At 47.3% G+C, this 27,293-nt stretch overlaps 1 protein-coding gene across 2 annotated transcripts; it reads left to right on the forward strand.

Annotated features, from left to right (window-relative positions):
• On the forward strand, nucleotides 1–25,690 carry LOC143317046 (F-box/WD repeat-containing protein 7-like). 2 transcript variants are annotated; one of them, XM_076724973.1, is made up of 14 exons: nucleotides 1–242; nucleotides 1,059–1,662; nucleotides 14,133–14,215; nucleotides 14,537–14,672; nucleotides 15,200–15,334; nucleotides 15,432–15,555; nucleotides 17,834–17,970; nucleotides 18,080–18,193; nucleotides 21,095–21,276; nucleotides 21,981–22,206; nucleotides 22,310–22,376; nucleotides 22,490–22,633; nucleotides 23,423–23,572; nucleotides 23,665–25,690. In XM_076724973.1, the coding sequence occupies exons 2-14, from the start codon at nucleotides 1,102–1,104 to the stop codon at nucleotides 23,796–23,798; spliced, it is 2,193 nt and encodes a 730-aa protein (XP_076581088.1). In that variant the 5' UTR covers nucleotides 1–242; nucleotides 1,059–1,101; the 3' UTR covers nucleotides 23,799–25,690. The 2 variants fall into 2 exon arrangements, with proteins under 2 accessions (XP_076581088.1, XP_076581086.1); XM_076724971.1 differs by lacking the exons at nucleotides 1–242; nucleotides 1,059–1,662 and adding an exon at nucleotides 11,164–11,442 and having other exon boundaries at nucleotides 23,665–25,656.
• Nucleotides 25,691–27,293: the final 1,603 nt, after the last annotated feature.

The raw sequence follows: 27,293 nt of genomic DNA on the forward strand, positions 1-27,293 counted from the left end.
AAAGCTGCACGTGACAACGGAGTTAGTTTGTGATGGAAAAAGTACAAAAACACGAAACTGGGGAGGTGAAGTTAAACATAAAGCCGCTTTGGTGGAGCTTGAACTAAAACATTGAAGCTTCCGAGAGGAAATAAGAGAAGAAGAGAAGAGACAGACAGAAAAGAGGAGGAGAAGAAGAAGAAATCCCGGCGTTTAAAATTTAAAGTCCGCTCGAGCTGGAGGGGAAAGTCTGTTTTTTAAAGGTAAGTCCGGTTTACTTTCCAACTTTTATCTCTGAATCAAGAACATTTAAGACGGTTATTGACACTTTCAGACCGATAACTTACAAATAACACCGATACTATAGAAGTACTGCACTGATACTACAGAACATAAAACACCAAATACGTTAAATACTGTGAGATCACGACGAGCCTGCAGACAAGCTAAGAGCTCCCGAAGAGATGCTACAGGAGGGAAAGTAAAACCTCCTTTAAACAAGACATTCAGTTCACACTGTGCAAGTCTCTGCGGCCACAGCGTTCAAATAAACTTTATTTACACTGCGAGTGAAGGCAGAGGAACAGGAGCCCTCATCAGGTGTGACAGGTTCAGATCATGAAACCACTGTCAGCTAATTAAAGATGGCACATACGAAGAAAACAGTCGTGGTCTGAGCTGTAATGAGAATATAAACGTGTTTTAAGTGTGAATCAAAACTCAGTGAAGAGTATCATTGCTAAAACACACACACACACACACACACACACACACACACACACACACACTCACTCCACTTCCTGTGTTGCAGTGAAGACGTCGCTCTGCTCGCTCTCTGCCGTCGCCTCACGCTGTTTGATCCTCTCCTGTTTTTCTCTTCACGTCGTAAAGTTTCCTGTAGAGAAGCCGCTGCTGGTCTCTGCCTCCAGCTCCTCTAAACGCTCTCTTTGGATGAACCAGTGCCCGCTGGGAGGCGCTACAGAGCGCCAGGAGGTCCAGCATGCAGCGCTGCAGCGCGCTCTTAACGTGAAGTGAGGCCTTCTCGTTAACGTGTCCGTGTCTGTTTCATGTCTTCTCAGGATGCGTCTTTGTACTTCCTCCGTATGAAGAACGACAGCAGTGATGGACGAAGAGCTTAAAGAAAGGCGGGAGGAAGAGGAGGAGAGGATAGATGGACTGGCAGAGAGAGAGAGAGGAGGGAAGGACGGAACACTGAACATTCAATCCAGGAGGAGAGAAGAAGAGGAGGAGGAGGAGGAGGAGGAGGAGGAGGAGGGGACAGAAATGATGAAGGCAGGCGCCGCAGACAAAGCACGAAGGGAGCTGATTGGTGGGCACACGCCAATCTCCGCCTCCTCCTCCTTCACCTCCTCTCCGTTCCTCTCCTCCTGCCGAGGAGGAGGAGGCGAGGAGGACGGAGAGGACGACGAGGTCAGAGTCGCCATAGTAACCATCGAGGATGAGTCCTGTCCGTCCGAGCCTTTCGGCACTGCCCACCTGGAAATGGCCAATCAGATCGCGCGGACAGAGGATGGCGAAAAGGAGGCAGAGGGAGGGGAGACTGAAGGAGCGGAGGAGGAGAAGGAAGACGAGGATGAGGAGGATGGAGACAGTGACGGAAGAGAGGAGGAAGAGGAGGAGGACACAGAGGTGACGTCACCATCGCTTCACCTGCAGAGCCAGGTAGGACCGACTTCCTGTTGTTGTGTTGCTGTCCAGTGAAAACCTCGTATCGTCATCGTCACAAAGCTGAAAACAGCCTGTTTTCTGAGCTCGTCAGACTTTTTGGAGATACGTGTTTCTCACAGGACGGCCGCACTGATGTAAAGGAGTTCAGTGAGCTCCAGCTGAAACATCTACAGCAGGAGAAACACATGAACGCAGCAGGAACATGAATGAACACATGAACGCAGCAGAACATGAATGAACACATAAACAATGAACACAGCAGGAACACGAATGAACACATGAACACAGCAGAACATGAATGAACACATGAACGCAGCAGGAACATGAATGAACACATGAACGCAGCAGAACATGAATGAACACATAAACAATGAACACAGCAGGAACACGAATGAACACATGAACACAGCAGGAACACGAATGAACACATGAACACAGCAGGAACACGAATGAACACATGAACGCAGCAGAACATGAATGAACACATGAACGCAGCAGGAACATGAATGAACACATGAACGCAGCAGAACATGAATGAACACATAAACAATGAACACAGCAGGAACACGAATGAACACATGAACACAGCAGAACATGAATGAACACATGAACGCAGCAGGAACATGAATGAACACATGAACACAGCAGGAACATGAATGAACACATGAACGCAGCAGGAACATGAATGAACACATGAACACAGCAGGAACACGAATGAACACATGAACACAGCAGGAACATGAATGAACACATGAACGCAGCAGAACATGAATCCACAGACAGCAGAGTGAAACACACTGACAGGAACACCTCACTCACACACGAGTACTTCTACTGCTCGTACTTGCAGTACGGCTCAGAGTTCAGTGTTTTGGGGCTGACGCTGAGGACGCAGCAGAGGGCTGAGCGTCTGTCTCTTGTTTTGTCTGTCTCTGTGTGTCTGTCTCTGTGTGTCTGCGTGAGGACGCTGCGGCCTCTCACTGTGCATCTTATTTTAGACACGACGTCTTCAGGATTAGCTTTACGCTGTTAGCATGTACTGTGCATGTGTGGAAGCAGGAGGCATTGTGGGTATTTGTGTGAGGCGGCCTGGTCAAAGTGTCCTCAGATGGATCTTCTCAGACCTCAAAGGCTGCATGAGTGAAGTTTTCACCCAGCTTGTAACCTGCTGGTGTTTGTCTCCACCTGCAGGATGACAGACGTCATTACATCCTCTGCTCTGAACACTGACACTAAACTGATTTATTTCCTCTTTTAACTCCATTTAATAAGAGTATTTCCCAACATGTCTTTGATCCTGGACACGAGTCCGAGCTGTGGACCCACATCTGCTGGATCTGGGCTCCTTTGTGGTGTTTTGGAGTCCACGTGGACCCAAGAAGTCCTCAGTCCTTCATTTATTCGATGCTTTGCAGTAATTTAATAAATGAGGCTCCAGTCACACCATTCATCCTCTCACACTGAACCATCGCTGAGCTCTGCAGGCCGCCAGCAGGGGGCGACGCCGCACACGTTATCTGCTCTGTGTGTGTGTGTGTGTGTGTGTGTGTGTGTGTGTGTGTGTGTCAGCAGAGGCTTTTATAACACACACACAGAAAACACACCTGGCTCAGTAATGCACAGTGTGTTTGTGGTGTTCAGGTACCAGCTGATGACATCAGCGTCTGTGTGTGTGTGTGTGTGTGTGTGTGTGTGTGTGTGTGTGTGTGTGTGTGGCATTCAGGTGCCATTGTGTCTCCTGTTTTGTCGTCTTTGTAAACACAATGAACACCAACTGTTGTGTGTGTGTGGGAGGTCGAGTGTGTGACTGTGTGTGTGTGTGTGTGTGTGTATGTGTGTGTGTGCGAGTGTGTGTGTGTGTGTGTGTTCAGCGTTCATTTCTCCTGATAGTGAATTCTTTCCTTTGTTTTAAACAGTTACAAACAGTTCATTGAGTAAAACACTGAATCGATTAATCAATAAAACAGTCTTGTGATCGATCGATCGATAGCGATCATTGGACTGTGTGAAAGACGTCATGTGATCACACGTGTGGAGTCTTGATGTGAAAGTATCTGCAGCTGTCAGACAAATGTCGGTCCAAACTAAATATTTCCCTCTGAGACGACGTGAAGGAGAAAGTGGCATGAAAAGAAAGTACCTCAAAACTGTACTCACATACAGAGTATTTGTACTTTTTATACTATTCTAACATTATTATCATTTTTTCAATAACCGCATTCATTCAGATGGATGAATTAGACACACACACACACACACACACACACACACACACACACACACGCACACACAGTAGGTGTGTGCAGGAATGTGCAGCAGTGAACATTCCTCAGATTCCTCTCGCGACTTCATCGGCATCATGGGATATGAAGTCTCCTATGGGAACTGTTGGTTTACCACACACACATGCACACGCACACGCACACACACAGAGGCATACTGGTACAGAACCAGTGTGACCCCCTAAGCATGATGGGAAGCTTCACAGTGAATGCAGGCGCAGTTCTGTAGTTCTCTCTGCGGCCACTAGAGGCAGCGCGGTGGTTTTCATTCAGTTAAAGCACGTGAGCTGATTGATGAAGATCAGACGATGACTGATTTCTACTGTGTGTGTGTGTGTGTGTGTGTGTGTGTGTGTGTGTGTGTGTGCGTGCATGTGGTGTGTGTGTGTGTGTGTGTGTGTGTGTGTGTGTGTAGGCAGACGATGAAAAACTGGGGCACTAATCTGCTGAAACGCGCTCTGTAATCTAAGAGCATTTTTTGTAGATTACTACGCATATAGAAGATTACACACACACACACACACACACACACACACACACACACACACACAGAGGTATGATATACACTCAGTTCAGAGGTTTTATCTTCATTTTAGTGCCGACAAATTCAGCCCTTTTGATAATTCACTCAGATGTTGCTCTGAAACACATGACCTCTGCATGTTATTAACACACACTCACACACACACACACACACACACACACACACAGTGATCAGTCCAGGGTCAGATGACTGGTGTGAACACAGGCACATTAGCTGCTGTGGTATGTCTGGTATGTGGACACAGTCCTCAGTCAGCGTCCTTCAGGACGAGACCCTGAGAGTCTGCAGGAAGGATGGACATCAAAGTGTCCTTTGTAACGTCCACGTGGACGACAGGAAGAGACGGATCTTCCAAAGGACAGACCTGTAGTCCAGTGAAAACTAGATGTCAGACGTCTGGTGGAAGGGTTGGAGTGACACGAGCACGTCGAGCACTGACTGTTCGCTGATACGTGACGACTATCCTGACGTGCTTTTACTCAGGTAACAGCTTCAGAGCAGGATTTTTACAGTGTGGTACCACACACACACACACACACACACACACACACACACACACACACACACCCTCATACTGGATGTGTGTGTGTGCATGCACGAGGTCACATTCCAGCACCGGGCAGCTTTCCAGTCAGGTCCACCACGCTGATCTCGCCGAGTCAGCGCACCCCCCGCACACACACACGCACACACACACACACACACACACACACACACACACACACACACACACACACACACACACACACACACATTCTTGGAGCTGCGGCAGCGTTCCTGGAGTCTTGTGCTCGTCAGCAGGACGGAGGGTTGAACCGGCGACCTTCTGGTCTCATGGCGGTCTCATGGCAGCGAGTCCAGCTCAGTCCTGATCGTGGATCAGAGTCAGTTTACGGCCTCAGATCGACTCCGCTCACGTTATTTAACGCGGAGCCGTTAACTGCGACTGATTCATCAGCTGCTTTTTTAACCTGTGAGCCCGAGTTGAAGACATAAACCAGATTAATACTTCATACACTCGCTGTTAATGAACGTACCTCCTCGTCTTTGGCGGCGTTTCAGCGGACCGTTGCGAGCGGTCAACCGAGCAAACACCCGTAACGTAGACGTCAACATTCAGCACTGAACGTCTGCTGCTCGGTGAGTCCGCAGGATGATAAAGGCTACGAAAGCCAGCACTGTGGTCTGAGGTCGAGGACCAAACGCCAAGAAAGTCGTTAGCAGCAAATCTGTCAGTTCAGCTGAAAAATCCTCTTCATCACGTAAAGGTCACATCAACACATGATCTGACTTCCTCTTCGTACCTTTGTCTCTTAATTCCATCTAAACCAGCTCAGTGAGAACTTTCCTCCGTCTCGTCCTGTGTGGTTTTCACTTCCTGCCCTCCGTCTGGATTTAACGTCACATGACTGCAAACAACCTGTTTGTTTTTTATTCCCTTGTGAATTAAAAAAAACCTGATTCACTTCAAACCTTGAAGGCAGCACAAACAGTAAGCAGCTCAGACAGACCAGGTGAGCTGCTTCCTGTCTGCGTCATCGCCGCGGCAAACGTGTGTGTCTGTGTGTGTGTGTGTGTGTGTGTGTGTGTTTTTAGGACATGGTACAATGAGGAACAGGTGCTCTGCTGTCCTGTCTCCACACACACACACACACACACACACACACACACACACGCTCAGTGTTTTACTGTCTGTAAGGCGACACTGGAACCAGTAAAACCTTCAGTCTTCAGACGTTCTCGCGCTCCTCGTCCTGTTTTCTGTCCTCGTCCTGCGTCCTCTCACTCCGTCCTTTCTGTCCTGTCTTCACCGTCACTTTCTCTTCCTTCAGCTCGTTTCACTCACGCCATCGTGGCCGGCAGCTGAACGCCGGCGTGGTGTTTGACACCTGGAGCGAGAGTTCAGCGCCGCTCACGACTGAGTGTCTTTGTCCGTTAATCAGCCAATAACTTCCTATAATTCAGCAGGAGACAAAGAAAAGCTGACAAGTCTCACAGTTGTGCTGATGGTCGTCTTTTCTGCCGCGTGCTGCTGTAACATTCAACTTTCCGTCCACTGCTGACGTCAACACAAGGAGCTGCTGGAGCTAAATGATGGCAGAAGAAGAAGAAGAAGAAGAAGAAGACGTCGTCAAAGAGGTCCAATCAAAGCTCAGATGACGGAAATCAGACATTTCTGTTTCTTCTATTGATGCAGCAGCTTTCCCACATCGGCCGAGGCTGAAAACTCCACTTCTGTTTGTCATTTTCGGTGTTTCCACTGGTTTGTTTTCAACGCGCACTTTGAAAATGGATGGATGGAAACAAACTGAGACTGTCGGTCAGACTCTGAGCTGAAGGTTTCCTCAGAGACCACAAGAGTGAGCTTTCCTTCCTTCCTTCCTTCCTTCCTTCCTTCCTTCCTTCCTTCCTTTCTGTCTTCTTTTCCTTTTTTCTTGATTGTGGACAAAGCTGAGTCTCGATTTCTCCCCTGAGAATGATTGCAGCTCACACACACACACACACACACACACACACACACACACACACACACAGCTACTCATTAAAATATACATGAGCACTAAGTCCCTTACATCCCTGCAACACTTCCTGCATTCATTATTGATGAACACACACACACGGACTGCAGAGCGGCTGTGTGTGTGTGTGTGTGTGTGTGTGTGTGTGTTTGCTTTATAAAGCACCTGTTGTTTGCTGCATTGCACCTCTGTAATCGGTCCCACTGGAAACACAGCAGCTTCTGTATTTGGATCCTGTTGGCATTGGTCCTAGAGTCTGGACCTGGACCTGGATCTGGTCTAAAGTGATGTTTGGTCTTAGATACGGTCTGATCACACGTCTGCAGGTTCAGTTCACAGTGACAGGAAGCTCACAGCAGCCTCAAACCTGTGAAATAAAAGACTGACTTCTTCTCTAGTTTTAGTCAAATCAAACCTCGTCGCTAATCTGAACGACTCCTCAGGGGCCAAAGGTCAACAGCTGGAATGTGGATAGTTCACCAAACATCATCACCAATAAATCACACAGTCAGCTCATTTCGCCATCAGGGAGAATCTAAAAAACAGAGGAGTCCGGTTCCAATGCAGCTCGGACCACGATGACCAGGCCTGTTGGTGCAGTGATTGACAGCGAGGTAGACCAATCGGTTCGTGCATCACTGAAGCGGCGAGCGGGACGCCGGCGTCCCGCTGGGAGCTGGACAGATCTGCACGATGTAGCTGCAGCATCGTTACGCTTCATGTCTCCTCACATAGTGAGAGAAACACTTGTTTGAGCTTCAAAGAGCACTTTGAACGTGTGCAGAGCCGCAGCCTGCAGGGCTCGGCTGCTTGTTGTTTGTGACGCGGCCTCTGCGGAGCATGAAGCAGCTTTAAGAGATCCAGTTTGTGCCGGACTCGACTCGCCGCGCACACTCGACTCACCGCACACACTCGACTGTGCAGAGATGAAACGTCATCTGCCCGAAATCAATCCTGCACACATTCCTCTGATCCGCTCCCTCGCGCTCCCTATTGATTCTTCACACACTAGGCTAATCCAGCTAGCTCATGCTACACACACACACACACACACACACACACACAAAGGACACACTCACTACACACTGCACACACACTACAAACAGAGGCCACATCTGCCTCAGTCTTTGAAGTGGTTTTCTCTGTTTCCAGTGTCTGAGAGTAGTTAGCTGCAAGGATGAAACACACACACACACACACACACACACGAGTATGTGTGTTTTCCCGGACATGCAGAAGAGGTTTCATCAACACACACTTGAACTTGAAGATGTTACTCACACACCGACAGGCCGAATTCACACACACTGTCCTCAAGTGTGGCAGCTGTTTCGATGCACAACACACACACAACACACACACAACACACACACAACACACATAACACACACACCAGCTTCAGGTTTTATGGGATCATCAGAGGGAGAGACTCGGTGGGTCTGCATACCAGAGGGGGGGGAGTGAGGAGGTGAGGGGGGGAGGGAGGGAGAGTTTTTAAACAAAACTTCCTCATCCGTAGATTTTTTCTCTAAATCCTCGACGTTGTCGCTGATGTTTCCTCAGCTGAGTTTTAGGACTCGTGGTTGGTTGGCGGCCAGGTGCTCTTCTTCACTCTGACCTCTGACCCAACGGTGAACGTATCAAAACCTCGTATACAAACAGGTGACAACATGGAGCGTGTTTGTGAGCTGTTAGCCAGCCGAACCAGCCAGCAAAGCGCCCCCCACACCAGAGCCCCCCACAGGACACCAGAGCCCCCCCACAGGACACCAGAGTCCCCCACCAGGACACCTGCATCTCAACCAGATCACTTGGATAGATGCTGGTTTGGTTCTTTAGTCTTCAACAACACACCGTCTGCACACAGCACGGAGGCTGTTTACTGGCTCCCTCCTTCTCCGTGGTGTCACACACACACACACACACACACACACACACACACACACACACACACACACCGTCGTTTATTCTGACTGAATCCCACATAAACTGTCCCGCTGCCATAAACACTCACTACAACGCCACATGTGGATTCATCCGCCGCTGAAAATAGTCCCCATCCAAAAAAAGAAAGATGTAAATTGGAAGCAGAAGGACGGAGATGTTGCATTCAGATTTATGGCAGTATGGACACCGAGAGGAGTGGAGGAGGAGGGAGGAGGAGAGAGGAGGAGGTGAGAATTGATAACAGACGTAAAGAAAAGACGGACGGAGAGGAGAGGAGGAGGAAATTAGAAACAGGAGAAGAAGAGAGCGAAGAAAGGAAAGAATGGAGGCTGAAAGAGGAAGGAGAAGAAGAAGAAGAGAACGAGGGATGACGTTCAGGGTATTATGGGATTGATCGCTGATAGAAACCGAGATGATGACACACGGAGAGAGATTTACAGATTAACGAGTCCAGAGGTCAGAGGTCACCTGATGAGGCTGATTGATGATGATGATGGAGCCAGGGGGCGGGATCAGAGCAGGTCAGGTGATTGACAGCTGGTGTGGGGGGTTGTTTGTTTGGTTGTCTGACGTCTTTGGTTGCTGGCTACATGTTAAGATTCATGCATGAAAACAACATTGGTTACCTGAGACTCCACAGGTGTTCCCTGAGTCCTTCGTCGACCTGAACACGAGCAGACAGATCAGCTCCGGCCTTCTTTCTTTAACCCGCCGGCGTAATTTCGAATTGAAATGACACGAGGAGGACTCAGGTGAAGGAAAGGGAGAGCAGAATGTGGAGTGGTGGGTTTTGTGTCGACGCCTTGAGGCCTCCAGGTGAAGACGAGCCGAGTCCAGAGAGAAAAGGAGGTGCAGAAGGTTAGCAGAGAAAACAGGAGGAGGAGGCTGAACAGGTGAGGGAGGCGCAGGGAGGGGGGAATGTTTTGTCTCTCCAGGCTCTGTGTGACACTTTGACCTCCCAAATTATACCCCAGCACCTCCTCACTGTGTGTGTGTGTGTGTGTGTGTGTGTGTGTGTGTGTGTGTGTGTGTGTGTGAGAAAGCCTGTGGGAGTTTCTGTGTGACAACCTTAAGGTCAATCAGCTGTGAGAAAGCTGTGACCTCCAACAACCCCCTGCTGGGCATCTGTGTGTCTGTGTGTGTGTGTGTGTGTGTGTGTGTGTGTGTGTGTGTGTGTGAGAGAGAGAGAGAGAAAATGACTGTGTGTGTGTGCGTGCACGCAGGTATGTGTTCACGTTTCAGTGATGCTTCTTGTCCGTGTGGTCGGTCTACTTTTTGCCGGCTCTGAGTCGTCCTTCGGTCGGTTGGTCGGAGGCCAGCCGCTGGACGTGGTGGAGGAGACCAAAAACAGCTAAAAGTCAAAACTGGACTTTCATTCGTCGAGCAGACAGACGCATGTTACTGCTGCTCAGCTGGAGGTGTAGATAAGTTAGCCAAGTTAGCCATATTACCTTTAGCACGTGTCAGTGTTGTCCTCACAGCTTGTTCCCGCTGCGTCCATGTGGCTAAAAATCAGTTATTCAGTTTAAGTAGAAGCCAAACTTCTCAGATGTGTCGCAGTTTATTAATAAAATTTTAATTAATATCTGATCAAAGCATGAGTCCTTGTGATGAAACTGAGCATTCAGCGTCTTCGACTCCTACGTTTGACACCCAGAAACAGATGTACTCACATCTTTTACTGAGGTAGAAGTAGCAGTACCACTGTCAAAATACTCTGTTACAAGTAAAAGTCCTGCATTCAAACCCTCCAGTAAAATTACAAAAGTATCAAAAAATCAAAATACACTTAAAGTAGTAAAAGTACTCATCGTGCAGAGTTCAGAATCGGATCATCTGACGTCTTCGCCTGTAATAACAGTAATTATCAGCTGATTTACGATCTAAATGTGCAAAGGAGCTAAAAACTAAAGCTATCAAATAAACGCGGTGGAAATAGAAATACTCGAGTGAAGTACAAGTACCTGAAAATTGTACTTTGACTTTTCGGGCTAAATGTAAAAAGGTTCACGCCGCAGTGACGTTTGTCCGTCACGTCAGATAATTTGATACATTTTCTTCAGGGTTCTCATCAGGCTGCTGCACGCGCGCGCACACACACACGCACGCACGGTGCGCGGGGCTCCACCCCTCCCTCCCTCCCCCTCGCGAGGCGGGCATGTCCCTGCGTGTTCCTGTGGAGGTCGAGCGACGCTGAGGCTGAGCAGAGAGAGAGAGTCTTCCTCAGCAGCACGAGCTCAGCACGGGCGGACTGCGCTCGAGCTGATCGCTTCATTCCCCTCATCGATTCACGCGCTCACCGGATGGATCGTTGACGTCACGCCGCTTCATTCTGGGATATTCCTCTGGTGGATTTCGGCCTTTATTCGCCTCGTTTCCGTTTTCAGCGGTGGTATTGGTGCATTCCTCGGTGTCCGGGAGGACTCTACCTACCGGGGCAGCCATGGGTTTCTACGGCACCTTGAAGCTCATCTTCTACAAAGTGAGTATTGATTATTGGAGGGACTGATCGATGAGCTGCCGTCGGCCGCCGCGGTGTGACCTCTGTGGTCGTGGGCTCGTGTCGGGCTGTCTGCAGGTACTCAGGCTCGGCAGGTTCGTTCGGCACCGGGATGACGAGGCGTTTCTGTCTGACAGCGGAATGCCTGAGCGGCGCGTGCGCGTGCGTGCGCGTGGACCACTGCGGATGTGTGACAGAGAGGGAGAGACTCCTCATTTCATGGCCTCTCTCTCTCTCTGTGATGTGATTATTGATTATTGATCAGCCTCAGCTGTCTCTGTGTAGGTGTCTGTGCTCTGAGCCTCAGCAGATCAACGCGCATCGACCAGCCTTTGAAGCCCCTCAGACTGCTGCAAGTTGCATGAATTTGCTCAAATGTGGTTTATTCCAGGTGAATAAAACAGCAGCTGGAATAAAAATCAGAGTCAAGCTAAAGTTGACGATCAGGTGCTTATCAAAACCCTTTGCTTCCGTTAAAGAAGGACCCTGCACAGCACAGCTGCTGTCAGCTGAAGTCTTTGGGTGAACATGCAGGGCCTGTTTGTCTTCACAGCTACAAAACACAAGATTAAAACCTTAAAAATTGACACGTTCTGCTTCCATACGCATGAAAACAGAAGGAAATGAGGGATTTGACACAGTAGAGCTGCTCTAAACCGCACAAATCTATGAAAAGACTTCAGATCAGACTCGTGTTTAGTGTCTAACGCAAACTGCAGGATGCGAGCATAGAAACTGAAAATACAGATAATAGGGGCAAGGTTGACAGTGAATGTTGTCAAAATGACACACAGGTCAGTGAAAGGTCGCAGTGTCATCCACTGATTTTCATGTGCTCATCATACGTCACTGTGGTGATGTTACAGAGATGCTGCAGCTCGCTGAAAATGACCTTTTACATTTCAGAGAAGAAATGCAAATTCCATAAAGTCAGCGTATGATAGGAACGTAGAGATTTTCCGTCCAGATGCAGATGTTTTCTCCTGTGAAACACAGCAGAGCTGGATTGTTCTGCTTTTAACACTAAACACATTTCTGTGTCCTTCATCCTCAAGTCAAGTTTTTCTTTTGGGCTTAATGAAAGCCACACAGACGACATCTGTTATTAAAAATCCACCAACACTGGGAAAAAAAAAAAAAAAAAACAGGTCTGAAAATGAAAAGCAGATTATGAGTTTAGGCCGGAGTGCGGAGCTGAAATCACGGCCGTATGCTGTTGATGCTGTGAACGGGGACGTGTTGAGCAAAGCTCGGGGACGCGTCTCCACAGCGTCTTCTTCTTCTGCTGTTTCCTGCTGTAAAGTGACTCAGATTATGCAGCCAGTCAGATAACACTGTGTTCACATAAGGATGCCAAGAGGAAGAAGGACACGCGCGCGCACACACACACACGCACACACACTGTCCTGTACATCTCCAGCCTCCTGCGTGTGTGTGTGTGTGTGTGTGTGTGTGTGTGTGTGTGTGTGTGTGTGTGTGCACGCAGAGCAGCCTGTTAGCGCGTCCTGCTCTATTTTAGACCAGCGCTGCACCGGCGACATTCCTGCGATTTTCTGCATTCCTGCGTTCATTCACTGAGGACAGACACAGAAAGCTGATTCAGACCTCCGGGTCGCTGCGTTCGTGTTGCTGAGCAGCGTAGGTGTTTTCGCTGTTCTCGTAGTTACACAGCAGGCTGCAGGTTATCTGGATCTCCTCATCGATGTGGACGGCTGTGCGGCCTGTTTGTAGGAACTTTTTTTCCTCCGCCGGCCGCATGAACACACGGTCTGATCTCAGCAGATAACAAGTCCGATTCGTCTGCGTTCTCCGTGTTAGATGCAAAACTGGAGCTGCTGATGATCAGATAAAATGTTAATTATGTGTTCATTTTGGCTCGTTTCTGATCAGGGAGGCCACGGCTGTGAGCTACTACGGTGAATGAAACATTAGAAATCTGTGAAAACTAATTCAGTTCAGACAAAACTCATTTGATTCTTGTTCATCTTTGTCCAGAGCTTCAAGCTTCAAGAGTACAGCCTGAGAAACTGACATTTCCTACTTCCCTCTATGGTGAAAATACAGTTTATCGACAGATATTACACAGTGAATCCTCGCAAAGTGTCTCATAAGATAAGACTTTATTAATCCCCTGCAGGGGAAATTAAGGTGTTACAGGCAGCAGCAGCAGCCTGATAATCCAGCCTTCAGGGACGGGTGTTTTTTGGCGTAACCCATCATTAGTGACTGACGTAGAGTTGCTTGGAACAGTTCACGTTTTTCTTGTAGATTTAAGAAATCTAGTGGTTTATGGGCCTCCGTCAGCGTCCATGCTTGTTGCCCTTTTTAGTGGCCATTCCTCCTACGCAGAAGATGCTGTTCACGTTCGTAATCCAGCCTGCGAAGCTCCAGGTGGCTCAGCTGTTTTCCACCTGCAGCCGTCAATCAGCCAAATATTTGATTTGCTGAAAAAAATAAAAGAAAGAAAATATGGGGCTGATTCAGAGGTTTGGAAGCAGGCGGGCAAAACTGAGTAAGATCTGGGATCTCTCAGATGGTGGCGATGATGCACCTAAAGGTTAGCCAAAGTTAGCATGCTAACAAGGCTAGTTAGGAGTCGCAGTGGTTTGATTGATTCCTACTTCGAGCACAGATGAGTGTTTCTGTCTCTGTCGTTGTCTTTTAACCACCAGATGAAGAGGAAGCTGGATCACGGTCCAGACGGCCGGCCGTTCCCTTCAGGGAAGAAGCACTGCAAAGGCAACGGATACCTCAGGTAACACGCGCGCTTTCATTCGCTAACCAGCAGCTAGCTACAACAACACAGTGACGTTTTTGATATTGTTGTTGTCCAACAACGTAGATCAGAAGTAAATATAGTTTCTCAGTTGTAGTCTTTGCTCCACAATAATTAGCATTTTGTTAGCCTTCTGTTAGCATTCTGTTAGTCTTCTGTTAGCACTCCGCTGGGTGTGTTTTACTCTCACACCAGAAAACACTTTTTCTCACAGATATTTGGTCATTATAACTCTTTTTTTAGCATTTCCTAGCTTGTAAATGCTAACTGGTGCAAATGTCCTTGTGTCTCCACCCCCAGCCCCTCCAGTCTTGTTCAGGCCACGCCCACCACCTTCGGCGACCTGCGGCTGGCCAATGGGCACTCGGCTCAGCGCCGGCGCGTTACCTCAGGCCCGCCCCCCTCTGGCCTGCAGGACTGGCTTCATACCTTCCAGGTCAGCGAACACACCTTTCTTCCTCACTAAACCTGAAATTTACTGTTATATTTACTTGTAGGTAGTCGTCAGATGCTAATGACCGCACCTTACATAACATGCTTCATTACAGATTCGTGTAACACTGAAGCAGAAACAAACTACACCCAGTTAAGATGATTTGCTAAGACAACACTGATACGCACACACACACACACACTCGTGTGTGTGTATGTGAGTATCTTCCGCTTCCTGCACGTAAACACAGAGCGTTAGACGAGTGCTGCCTCCGAGCTGTTCTTATGTAACTAATGAAAACACACACACACACACACACACACACACACACACACACAGATGAAAACCGTGGATGTCTCTTTTCCAGCTGGGGAAGAAGTTCAAATGATTTCAGAGACGCGGAAACACACAAATACAGAAATACACACAACAGAAACGCACACTGAGAGTAAACAGAGAGTCGAAAACGTCCTACTTCTTTCTCCTCCTCTTCATCCTCCGTCCCTTCGTCTCCTCTTCCACCCCTGCAGACGTGGAGTGGGCCCGAGAGGCTATTGGCTCTTGACGAGTTGATTGACAGGTGTGAGACCAGCCAGGTGAAGCACATGATGCAGGTCATCGAGCCCCAGTTCCAGAGAGACTTCATATCCCTGCTGCCCAAAGAGGTACGCACATGTTCTGATGAAGAGTCACCTGTGACAGATGAACATTGTCCACTGGGAGCAGCGTTTGAAGTGTGTGTGTGTGTGTGTGTGTTTGCAGTTAGCCCTGTACGTGTTGACCTTCCTGCCTCCCAGAGACCTGCTGCAGGCCGCTCAGACCTGCCGGTACTGGAGGATCCTGGCTGAGGACAACCTGCTGTGGAGGGAGAAGTGCCGCGAGGAAGGTAAACACCAACATACTGAGACAGTAAATAAACGCTCTGCCAGGTACTGCTCGGACTTTGTGTGTTTTGTTGTTGTTTACTCGCTGACGCTTTCTGTTGGCCTTCTCTCATCTGTTTCCACATTATTATGCTTATAATTACATATGAACAACACAATTATTCAGTCATTATAATGTGAGTCCGGTCTCGGTGCTTTCTGACTTCCTGTCTGTGGCTCTCCGCCTCGAGCCGATTGGTTCCCACTCACGATGTGCAGTGTTATTGGTCACAAACACAACTGTCGCTGCCACTGAAGACACTGATGTCATTTCCTTAACGATACTTATGTGAATCTAGTTTAATTACGTTATTCTCTACATATACACACATATATGTTAATTCTGATATTTTTAAGATGAAATTTCTTGAAATATGGCATTTTTAGGGAGAAACAAACCAATGAATTACACACCTGGTGGTGTGGAGAAGGTTGTGAAAGAACATTTAGTCTGTCATGTCGTATGATTCACAAGGTAAAATGAAATAAATGTTGTGTTTTCTTGGTTTGAGTTTGCTCGGTGGCTAATCAGACATGTCTGTGGTGAGTGGAGTCATGTTGGAGAAACGTTGACTTCGTATTTGTAAGATGTTGTTTGCATTCCTGGTCACAAATATACTGAATATAGTTTCATTTGTGGCTCATTTTCTAAAAGAGCTGCTTACTGTAGTTTTATCAAACATCACTCCAACAGGAAGAAATGATGCTTCTGTTGGGGACTATTTTCTGCGGCGGATGAATTCACATTTGGTGCTGTAGTTTTTGTGGCAGCAGGACGGTGTGTGTGTGTGTGTGTGTGTGTGTGTGTGAGAGAGAGAGAGAGAGAGAGAGAGAGTCAGATTAAACTACAGTGTGTGTTCATGGTAATGTCAGCCAGAGCAACAGTGTGACTCATTAATGTGCTTTTAATAGTTTTTGGGAAACGGTGGAGCTCAGAAGATTTATCAGACATTGATTATTAGTGGAATCAATTCATGTTAGATTTGGTCTTTCAATGGGATTTGTTATACACCTCCTCTTCGCTCTCTGCTGGCTCTTTCATAATGTTTTGTTTTAGTACATTATGATGAATTTTCTCCCAAAACCTTGAAAATGTAGAAAAGCTGTGGTGAGGCTTCGTCTTGTGGTGCCTGAGCAGCCGAATATGAAAAGCAGAAACAAATAGAGGCATGAGCTTACTGCATGTATAGAGCTTTCAGTCCTGAATGTAACATGCAAATACAGCCACACACAGTCAGTCAGTCAGTCACTCCTCCTTCATTCAGCGCAATGCAGTGGCTCTGTGTGTGTGTGTGTGTGTGTGTGTGTGTGTGTGTGTGTGTGTGTGTGTGTGTGTGTGTGTGTGTGTGTGTGTCTCTCTCTCTCTCTCTCTCTCTCTCTCTCTCTCTCTCTCTCTCTCTCTCTGGGCGTTCTGCCAGTCAGTCGAGATTCACTGCCAGCGCTCAGCAGCCATACCAATGAGCCTACCTCGCGTTAGCACCACGCCACAGTCATACTAATGAAGCCACGTTAGCTGCAGCTCACCAGCTTCATAGATGAGGCTAATTTGTATTTGTGCTACACCCCTGTCATACCAGTGGGAGCAGTGCTGGAATTAGCTAGCACTCAGTGAGAATATAAATGCAGCTAACCTGCATTAGCAGAATGCCAGTTAGATACTAATGAAACTAGCTCTGGTGTTAGCTTACAGTAAACTCCTCTCAGTAAAATCACAGTACATCATGTTGTACTATGCCTCAGTCACACCAGTAAAACTTACAGTAGCCTCCGTGAGCTCTCATTAACACGATAAAACTAAATTAAACTTATATTAGCTCAGGCAATGTTAGCACTCGTAACAGTTAAACTAATGTTAGCTTACATGAGTCATTCCAATGAAACTAGCTATGTTAGCCAATACTAAATGAAACATACTGCTGAGTGCTGTTGGTTTCAAGCACTACACCAGATATTTTTAGCTAATACCAAATTACCGCAGACTCAGTAGCTAATGTTAGTGGTTGCTGTTGCTAGCTGATGATGATGTCTGTGAAAAGTAGCTATGTTAGCTTAAACGAATCCTGTTGGTTTCAAGCTAATGTTTAGCTCATGTTACTGTACACTATGGTTGGTTTAATACCTGTGGTTGCTGTTAGCTTATCTGCTAGTGATTTCTAAGAAATGTCAGCAGGTAATTGCTAACTGATTGTTCAGTTGATTATTTCAGCTCTGTTTTGCTCATGTCCCTCATCCTCTCTCCAGGTATATCCGAGTGTGCGTCGTCTCGCCGCAGGAAGAGCGTGCGGCCCGGTGGGGCGGTCAGTCCGTGGAAATCAGCCTACATTCGCCAACACCGTATAGAGAACAACTGGAGGAAAGGGGACACGCGAGAACCCATGGTACATAGTGACAGTCACGTACACGCTGACTCAGCCGGCCGCCGTGTGTTTAATGTGTCAACATGGATTGAGAGTCATTAAATCCGCCTGTCCTGTTTTTCTTTCGTAGGTGCTGAAAGGTCACGATGATCACGTGATCACGTGTCTCCAGTTTAGTGGCGACCTGATTGTCAGCGGCTCCGACGACAACACGCTCAAAGTCTGGTCGGCCATCACTGGCAAGGTAGGCCGCAGTGTTTGCATGTCAGCAGAGACAGACGTATTGATTATGTAGATCACGATTTTCTGCTGCTTGAGCAATAAACACACATTTGTATGAGTGTGTGTGTGTGTGTGTGTGTCAGGAGGTGTATTGCCACAGTGTCTTTTCAGATTACAGTGGAGTATTATTTCACTGTTGAGTGTACTGCATGTAGTATTTTGTCTTTGGCGTAGCTGCTAGTGGAAGACAGAGCAATGCTAGCAGCTGTGTGAGGCTGTATTTATGCACAGATGTGCTTTAAGCTAAATGCTAACATGCTCCTTGTGCCAGTGCTAGCATGCTGATGTTAAGGAGATGTAATGTTTACCATGTTCATTATCTTAGTTTAGCATGTTAGCATGCCTAATTAGCACTGAGCACCATCCAGTAATCCAAAGTCAGCTCTTCATGGCGTGACCAGGACTCCGAAACTGAGTAAACAGCTAAATGGAATTCAGCCATCATTGATCTTATTGTTTACACTTGTGCTTCTCCTCCTGCGATATGTTAAAATGTCTGCGGGGAAAAAGATCCAGGTGACTGTACCTGGACCACGTCTTCACATCACGTGTGTGGATGTAAAACGCATCAAACAAATTTATCTGCATTTAATTTGATTTTTTTTTAAGCAAAAGTGGAAAAAACATTTGCTGATTCCAGCTTGTCAGTTGTGAGAATTTGATGCTTTTATTTGGTAAATATGAAATTAGACTGAATACCTTTGGATTTTTGACTATTCAGACAAAACAAGACATTTTACACCATTTTCTTCCATTTTAAACACTAATTAATGAGTTAAGAACAAGTTCAGCAGGATACTCAGGGATGGCAGTGACTGTGACGCTCTGCTTCATGAATTAGAATATAATAAGACACAATAGAGGCTCATATGTAGGTCAGCATGACCGGATCGGACACTGCGAAGCTTATGTGGCTGAATAGAGAAGAATGCAGTGGAATTAAGTCGAATAGATGGCAGGCGGAGCGGTTGTGTCAGTCAGGGCGTGACGTCGAGGTTATTTGAGTTGTGTGTGTACTGAAGCCGCCCGAGGCCACCATGTTTGAGTCCACAAGCAACAGTGTGTGTGTGTGTGTGTGTGTGTGTGTGTGTGTGTGTGTGTGTGTTAAAGGTGAAGAGACGGACATGATGCATCGCTGTACATTAAAGCAGCAACAGGATGTAAAGTAGTTCAGTGAGCTCAAGCTGAAACATCGACAGCAGGAAAATACAGCAAACACATGAACGCAGCAGGAACATGAATCCACAAACAGCAGAGAGAAACACACTGACAGGAACACTTTTATCAGTACTTTTACTTTAAATACTCTGAGTACATTTTGCTGATAATACCTACATACATTTACCTTAGTAAAGTTTTGAATGCAGGACTTTTACTCTTAGTATTTTCACAGTGTGTTATTAGTACTTTTACATAAGGACCTGAATACTTATTCCACTGCAAGCACGCACTGAAACACACACACACACACACACACAGGAACGCACACAGGCAAACACACACACACACAGGAATGCACACACAGGAACACACACGCACACACCGACTCAGTGTCTCTCTGGTTTCGGTAGAACATTCTTTAAGCAGACACACCTGCTCTCTCCTCTGTCTAGACCTGCCCTTTAGAGAGTGAGTGAGTGTGTGTGTGTGTGTGTGTGTGTGTGTGTGTGTGTGTGTGTGTGTGTGTGTGTGTGTGTTGGGAGAGTCTTGTGCTCCCTGCAGAAAGAAAAACACACACACACCCTCATCTGTAGCCCGAAGGGACGACGAGGCTCGTCTCTGTAAAAGAGCCGTTGAGTTTGAACGAACTTTATTGGCACGGCGTGATGACAGTCAGTCTGTCACTCGCTGACGGCGAGCCGCAGTGAGCCGCAGCGTCTCTCTGTGTCTCAGCAACAGTTGCCAAGGCAAAGTTTTCCTCTGTTTCCATGGCAACCACCACTACAACACCTTCAAGGTGAAACTGTGTGTGTGTGTGTGTGTGTGTGTGTGTCCTTCAAGGGCCGTGAAAGTGGAACAAATATTGACACACATACTTTTATACACACACGCACACACACACAGAATGTGAGAGAAATGTAGAAAACAGTATTTTTTCCCAGCAGACTGTGAACGCCACACAACTTAATTTGTGTGCTAATTAATACATTGATGGATTTAATCAGCAGCATCACCTGATATGAATTTGTTGGTTTTACCTTGATGTTTTTTTTTTTGGTATTGGGATTTGTGTAATTGAAAAATGAGTGTATGACACACAGAGATGAGCGAGTGAACACTGATGAATTCATGATGCTTCCTGGTTTGTTTAGTGTTGGTTGAACTAAATTGTTGAAATAAATGTTATTTTTTAACCAAATCTGTTATTTTCTAGTCACAGAATAAAAGTAGTAAAGTGCTCTGTTCACTGCAGTCTGTATTTGGTCTGATGTGACCAGCAGCTCTGCTAACGTTAGCTGACGTTAGCTGACGTTCGATGGATGTTGTTGTGTAACTGACGTTAGACTGAACGAAGCTCTATTGTCACTGTGTCTGATGACAGAATTCATCTTCAGGCTGGACGAGGTCACATAAATGTGACACCGCAGTGATTTAGTGGGAAATAAAGAAATGAAGAAATCTAAAACAATCTCCTACGTTTCCCATGATGCAACAGGACTGCGTCTTTCTTCAGACGCTCTCTGGACATTCGAAACTTTACACTGCCAGTTTTTAACACAGACTTTGTTAGAAATCTAAAACCTTCTGGGCTCAAGCCAAGATGACCCCGATGACATCACTGTGACATCACCAGGGTTAGTCTCCAGGTGAAACTGTCCCTTTACACACCGACTGAGCGTCTCTGTCCTCGTCCGTCTCTCAGTGTCTGCGGACGTTGACGGGTCACACCGGCGGCGTTTGGTGCAGTCAGATGGCGGCCGCCACCGTGATCAGCGGCTCCACCGACCGGACGCTGCGGGTGTGGGATGCCGAGAGCGGCGAGTGTGTCCACACGCTGTACGGACACACGTCCACTGTGCGCTGCATGCATCTCCACGGCAACCGGTAACACACACACCACAAAAGGACATATACACACAGTTTAAGCCTACACTTCTACACACACACACGTCTGCACACCCGCAAAGATTTACACACACGCACACTCTAATGACACACATGCCCACTGCATGCTGCTCGTCTCCATGGTAACCGCATAACATTATTTGTGTTCATTGTACGTAAACACACACCAAACTTAAAATGCACACACAAACACACAAACATGCACAGAAGAATGAGGCACACACACTGAAATATACACAATAATGAGTGTACACACACACACACACACACACACACACACACACACACACACCCTGACTACAGATACACACACACCCCCCTAAACACACACACATTATGAATTCATGCTAAAACTAAATACAACCTGCACATAAACACTCATACAGAATAACGAACACACACACTGCACACACTCATACACTGTACATAGTGAAGGCACGCACACACACATACACACATCAGACACTCACTAAAAGCATGGCCACATATACACACACACACACACATACATATAAACAGGAACACACACACATCTACATGCTTAACACACACACACATTTCCATGTGCAGTAAACACACACACACACACACACACACACACACACTCTCACTAACCTCTGCTTCACTCTCATGCCTGACCTGATTGGCCGGCCCTGTGGTGACATCATGCGTCTCTCTCTCAGGGTGGTGTCGGGCTCTCGGGACACGACGCTGCGCGTGTGGGACGTGTCGACGGGCCGCTGCGAGCACGTGCTGACGGGCCACGTGGCGGCGGTTCGCTGCGTCCAGTACAACGGCCGCCGCGTGGTGTCAGGCGGCTACGACTACATGGTGAAGGTGTGGGACCCCGAGACGGAGGCGTGTCTGCACACGCTGCAGGGACACACAAACAGAGTGTACTCACTGCAGGTACGCACACACACATAGACACCTGAGCAGAGGAGGCGTGACCAGAGCTGAACTGTGTGTGTGTGTGACGGACAGAAAATCACGCCATCGTCTCTCTTTGCAGTTTGATGGTGCGTTTGTGGTGAGCGGCTCGTTGGACACGTCCATCAGAGTGTGGGACGCAGAGACAGGTACTGAAACTGTTTGAGCACGTGAACATCTGCACGTCGCGTCTTTGAATCCGCCTGAAGCTGCGATAACGAGCCTGAAACAGCTGACCTCACACTGTGTGTGTCCTGTCCAGGTGGGTGTGTCCACACGCTGACGGGCCACCAATCACTGACCAGCGGCATGGAGCTGCGTGACAACATCCTGGTGTCCGGGAACGCCGACTCCACGGTGCGAGTGTGGGACATCCGGACGGGACAGTGTCTGCACACACTGCAAGGTGAGTGCGTGCGTGTGTGTGTGTGTGTGTGTGTGTGTGTGTGTGTGTGTGTGTGTGTGTTGTTGAGTCAGCAGTCACACTTACACAAACATCTGCAGTCCTCTGAGAGAAAGAGAGGAAACATGGGAACAGAGATATGAAGGAAACAAGCGGGTGAAGTGAAGGAAAGAAGGAGACGAAGGAGATGAAGGAGATGAAGGAGAGCACAGTAAAAGGCAGGAAGTTGAAACGAGAAGACGTGTAGGTAGAAGTGAATCTATATAACAGAGTACTTTTACTTGAAGTACATTTGGCTGATGGTATTCATGTTCGCTTGTGCAGGACTTTTACTTGCAGTGGAGTATTTTCACAGTATTAGTACTTTCACTGGAGTGAAGGATCTGAGTACTTTGTCCTGCAGCTGAAGAGACTGAAGATTAATATCTTCCCAAAAATGAGACATTTGCCGTCGTGGGAATTCTGGGAACTTTGCTTGTTTTAAGGTGGCGTTTGAGCGACAGTCGTATCACACTGGTCGTACTTTTAATACAACACAACAAGGAGACATCTGCCTAAATCTGTCTGTCCCCAACCGACTGACTGGGAGACAGATGAGACATGACAGCACGATACAGAGACACTGAAGGTCAGTTTGTTCTGGAGGCTTTCTGCCCTCTAGTGGCATGACATGAATGAGTTGTGACACAGAGCATGCAGTCCTGTGTGTGTGTGTGTGTGTGTGTGTGTGTGTGTGTGTGTGTGTGTGTGTGTGTGTGTAGGTCAGAGGTCACAGTCCAATGTGTCCTTCAGGTCCCAACAAGCACCAGTCGGCGGTGACGTGCCTGCAGTTCTGCAGAGGTCTGGTTCTGTCCAGCTCTGACGATGGGACCGTCAAGCTGTGGGACCTGAGGACCGGCGCCTGGCTGCGAGACGTGGTGGCGCTGCAGAGCCGGGGATCAGGTGAGGACAGCACGCACACATGCACACACACACACGCTGTACGCTCACCTGTGAAAGAGCCCAAACCAATCAGGTGTCTTGTTTCTCCACAGGAGGCGTCGTGTGGCGAATCAGAGCGTCCGACACTCGGCTGGTGTGCGCCGCCGGCAGCAGGAATGGGACAGAGGAGACCAAACTGCTGGTGCTGGACTTCGACCTGGAGGACAGGAAGAAGGAGACAGACTGAGGAGGAGGACGGAGGGATGTTGCCATGATGATTTTTTAAAGGAAAGACTTTTTTTGACCAAAGTCACGGCTGGACGTCCACCAGACGGACAGACGGACAGACACGAATGTTACAACACGTCCTGATTGGCTGGCCGACAGCAGGACGGACACATGGACATTATCCACCGCGAGGATAATCCACAACAAGAAAAGAGTCTAAGGTTGACGTGGATGACGCGCAATCAGGTCGCGCCGAGACGACCATCACGAGTCGCTATGGCAACAAATGAATGTCTTTGACGGACTGAAAAGTGGATGTAAATGGTTTCTACGACAACAGATGAATGTTTGATGGATGCACAGGTGGATCTTTGATGCTGAGACGTCTTTCAGAGACGTTTGAGAGGATTTTAGGGACATCGACTTTTTCTTGCTGCTGAACCAATCAGGAGGTCCGACGTCACTGTTGTAACAGACCAATCCAAATGTACCAAATCTTGAAGGCTGGATGCGCACGGCGGCGCTCTGAGGCGACGCAGACGGACGACGGCGCCTCAAACAAATGTGACATCCCGTCGGCGGCGCCTGGCGCTCGCTCGCCGTCGGTCCTCTGAGGCGTTTTCGCTCATCTCCGTCGCCTCTCGCTGGACTTCGTGTGTTCGGGCCGTCAGCACTGGAACGTGTGGGTGAGCTGGAGACGCTGCAGGAAGCCCGGGCCGCTGTCTCGACTCGTGAAACCCGTTGTGGCTGGTGGTCTATGGGAACAGAAACCGCAACCAGAGCCTTTTATCTGCAAGAGTCAAACTAAGCCTCACGTTCATTCAAGCTACAGCGGCCTTTTGAAAGTGGAAAACGTTCTTTTGAAGGCTGAGGAGGATTATTTTGTGACTCTGCTGCTCTGAAACCTGTGACGCTCACAGTCACTCACAGACTGCATGCTTCAGGGATCTCATGTGCTTCAGAGTGACGTGAAACGAGCCACAGCGGGACAAGCAAACACGGCTGAATTCCATTTAGCTGCTTCACCTCACGGTCGTTCGTGTGGACAGGGAAACGCTGAATCACTCGACTGGTTTCGATCAGGAATCGTGTTCTTCGTCCTGCTGAATGTAAAGTTCTGCTTGTTTTCTGCTTCACAGATTTCACTTTTTATTCTACAAACTGAAGAATCAGAAAGGAACCAGCTCCTCAAAGCTGCTTTCGGAGCGACGTTCGCTCCTTTCTGTGGTTTCTCTTCTTCACCTCGATCGTACAGAGAGACCTTCAGCTGAACTGAGGAGGGAAATTTAAAAACATTTTTTTATTTCACAGTGTAAAAACTATAAAATTCATATTATTTTGGCCGTTCTGGGCTTCCATAAAATACTTCTGATCGGTCTGTTTTTTAACTCAGATCTCTGGAGGGTCACTCCTCATGTTTTCCTCAGCTTATGAAATATTAAAAAAATAGATAAATAATTGAAAACAGCTCCGTTACCAGATATTAATCCGATAAGCTGCCGTTGCCAGGCAACACCTCCAGCCAATAAGCAGAGATTTGGGTGATATTTCCCCCGGCAACAGGTGGTATTTCAGGCCTCTTCCTGTCGACCTTTGCAGGTGTGAAGAGGCGACCTGTCCCGTTCACGTCATTGTGTAAATACTGTGAATACAGAGAGGATGTACATATTCAGCTTTTATAAGAAGAGAAGAGAGCAGGATGGAGGGATGAGGAGGATCAATAAAGACGAGTTTTCTAAAGCGCTGAGTGGCTCCTTTGTTCTTTTTCACAGATGTCTGAAGGATTTAACGATCCGCGATGTTTGGAAGTCAAAACCAGTTCAGAGAGAAGACAAAATGAAAATGTTCAGTTTGAAAGTTTCACCACAGAAGTTTCATTAAAAACTAGAAAATCCACCTCAAGTCTGGAAATAAAATATTCAGCGTTCATTTCTTCATAGTTCATATCAGAAAAAGAAAACGTGATGAATCGATGCAGGACCATCAGAGAACTTCACGAACGTCTCCAAAGTTAAAGAAATGTCATTCATGATGATCGTCCTAATAAGTATTTATTAGCAGATAAAAATAAAACATTTCTACTTGTCGTCGGCGTCAGCTTCAGAGGCTTCGTGTAAGAAATGTTGGCAGCGTGTTATCATTCAGCTCTGTGCCTCCCTGATGATTTTCTCTGTAATTTGCACTAATTATAAGGAGATGAAGAGCCAGTGTTTAATGAGTCCACTTATAATTAACTAAGTGAAAGTAATTGAAGCCTGGAGTCTTTTAGTCAGAGCACAAATCATCATCCCGAACACGAAGCATGAAGGTTCAGACATTTCTGAGTCACCGAATCCTCATTTGGGTTAAATGGAGCCTTTGAGCAAGGCAGCACAGCTGGGTGACGGTCTGTGAATCAGACTGCAGCTGGCCTGATGGGAGGGAGGTAATGACGCCGGGGCCCAGCTCTGATTGGCTGTCCACAAACTGCTACGGCGAAGGAGCAGGAAGAAAGACGTTTACTCAGGTACTGCACTGCATTACAAGTCCTGCATTGAAAATGAGTGAATGCATGTCAGTATAATGAGGAAAATGTACTTCAAGTATCAAAAGTAAAAGTACTCCAGTCCAGAAAAATGACCCCTATGAGCCAATGATGTATAAATAAATTATGTATAAAGTCAAAGTACTGGTTATGCAGAATCTCCCATTTCAGAAAAACCTCTAAATACTGAAGTACTTAAAGTTTCTCACTTTGATGTTGCAGCTGGTGAAGGTGCAGCACAGGAGTAGAAGTACTTCACTGCAGGCACTGATTCGGTTTTATTATTTATTAACTCTTCTTTATTCTGAGAGTCTTTAATCTATTTGTTGTTTGATTTGTGAGATAAAATGATCAAACTGTCAAAACCTCTGAATTATTCAGTTTACTGCGTTTAAGACATTCAGTGCTAATATTTTTGTACTTTTTCTCACATAAAGTTTTAAATGCAGCACTTGTAACAGAGTATTTGTACACTGTGGTACTTTTACTTCAGTAGACCTTTGTTTTCATCCTTTTAACGCTGATTATTTGTCGTTAAGTGTTTGACAGCAGTCTGACGTGATTAACTTCAGGTGTTTCACACATTAAACACGTTTCCGTCCATCATGTTCGCAGCTCGACGGCGCTGAATCTCACTTCCTGCTGGTCTTACTGGACGTCTTTCCATCCTCGGTACAGTTCCTCCAAAATCATCCCGAACACGAGTCTTACGGCTCTGTGTGTTTCTCGGCTGAGACAGAGCTCCTTCATCCTCCTCCACGTTTCCTGGCGGCCTCGCGGTCCGTCTGAGCGCCCACGGCTCGGCTCTGTGTGTCTCTGTGGGCGTTGGTGGGCGAGCGAGGAGGCGACGTGCAGCCGAACGGCCTCCAACACGAAGTCGGTGCTTTCAGTTTGTCTGAGCTTCATTGATAAAAAGCCTGAACGTTCACTGACGCTGGTTTTGCTTTTGGATCACATGTTGGCATTCAGCACATCTGGGCTGTTTTCTTC

This window comes from Chaetodon auriga, chromosome 24 (genome assembly GCF_051107435.1).
Source record: "Chaetodon auriga isolate fChaAug3 chromosome 24, fChaAug3.hap1, whole genome shotgun sequence".
NCBI lineage: Eukaryota > Metazoa > Chordata > Actinopteri > Chaetodontiformes > Chaetodontidae > Chaetodon > Chaetodon auriga.

Bases quoted from the DNA above. Each gene is read 5' to 3' on its own strand.
- LOC143317046 (XM_076724973.1), top strand. From the start codon at position 1,102: ATGGACGAAGAGCTTAAAGAAAGGCGGGAGGAAGAGGAGGAGAGGATA. The intron at 15,335-15,431 runs GTACGCACATGT...GTGTGTTTGCAG, and splicing joins TATCCCTGCTGCCCAAAGAG to TTAGCCCTGTACGTGTTGAC. The intron at 22,634-23,422 runs GTGAGTGCGTGC...TGTGTCCTTCAG, and splicing joins GTGTCTGCACACACTGCAAG to GTCCCAACAAGCACCAGTCG.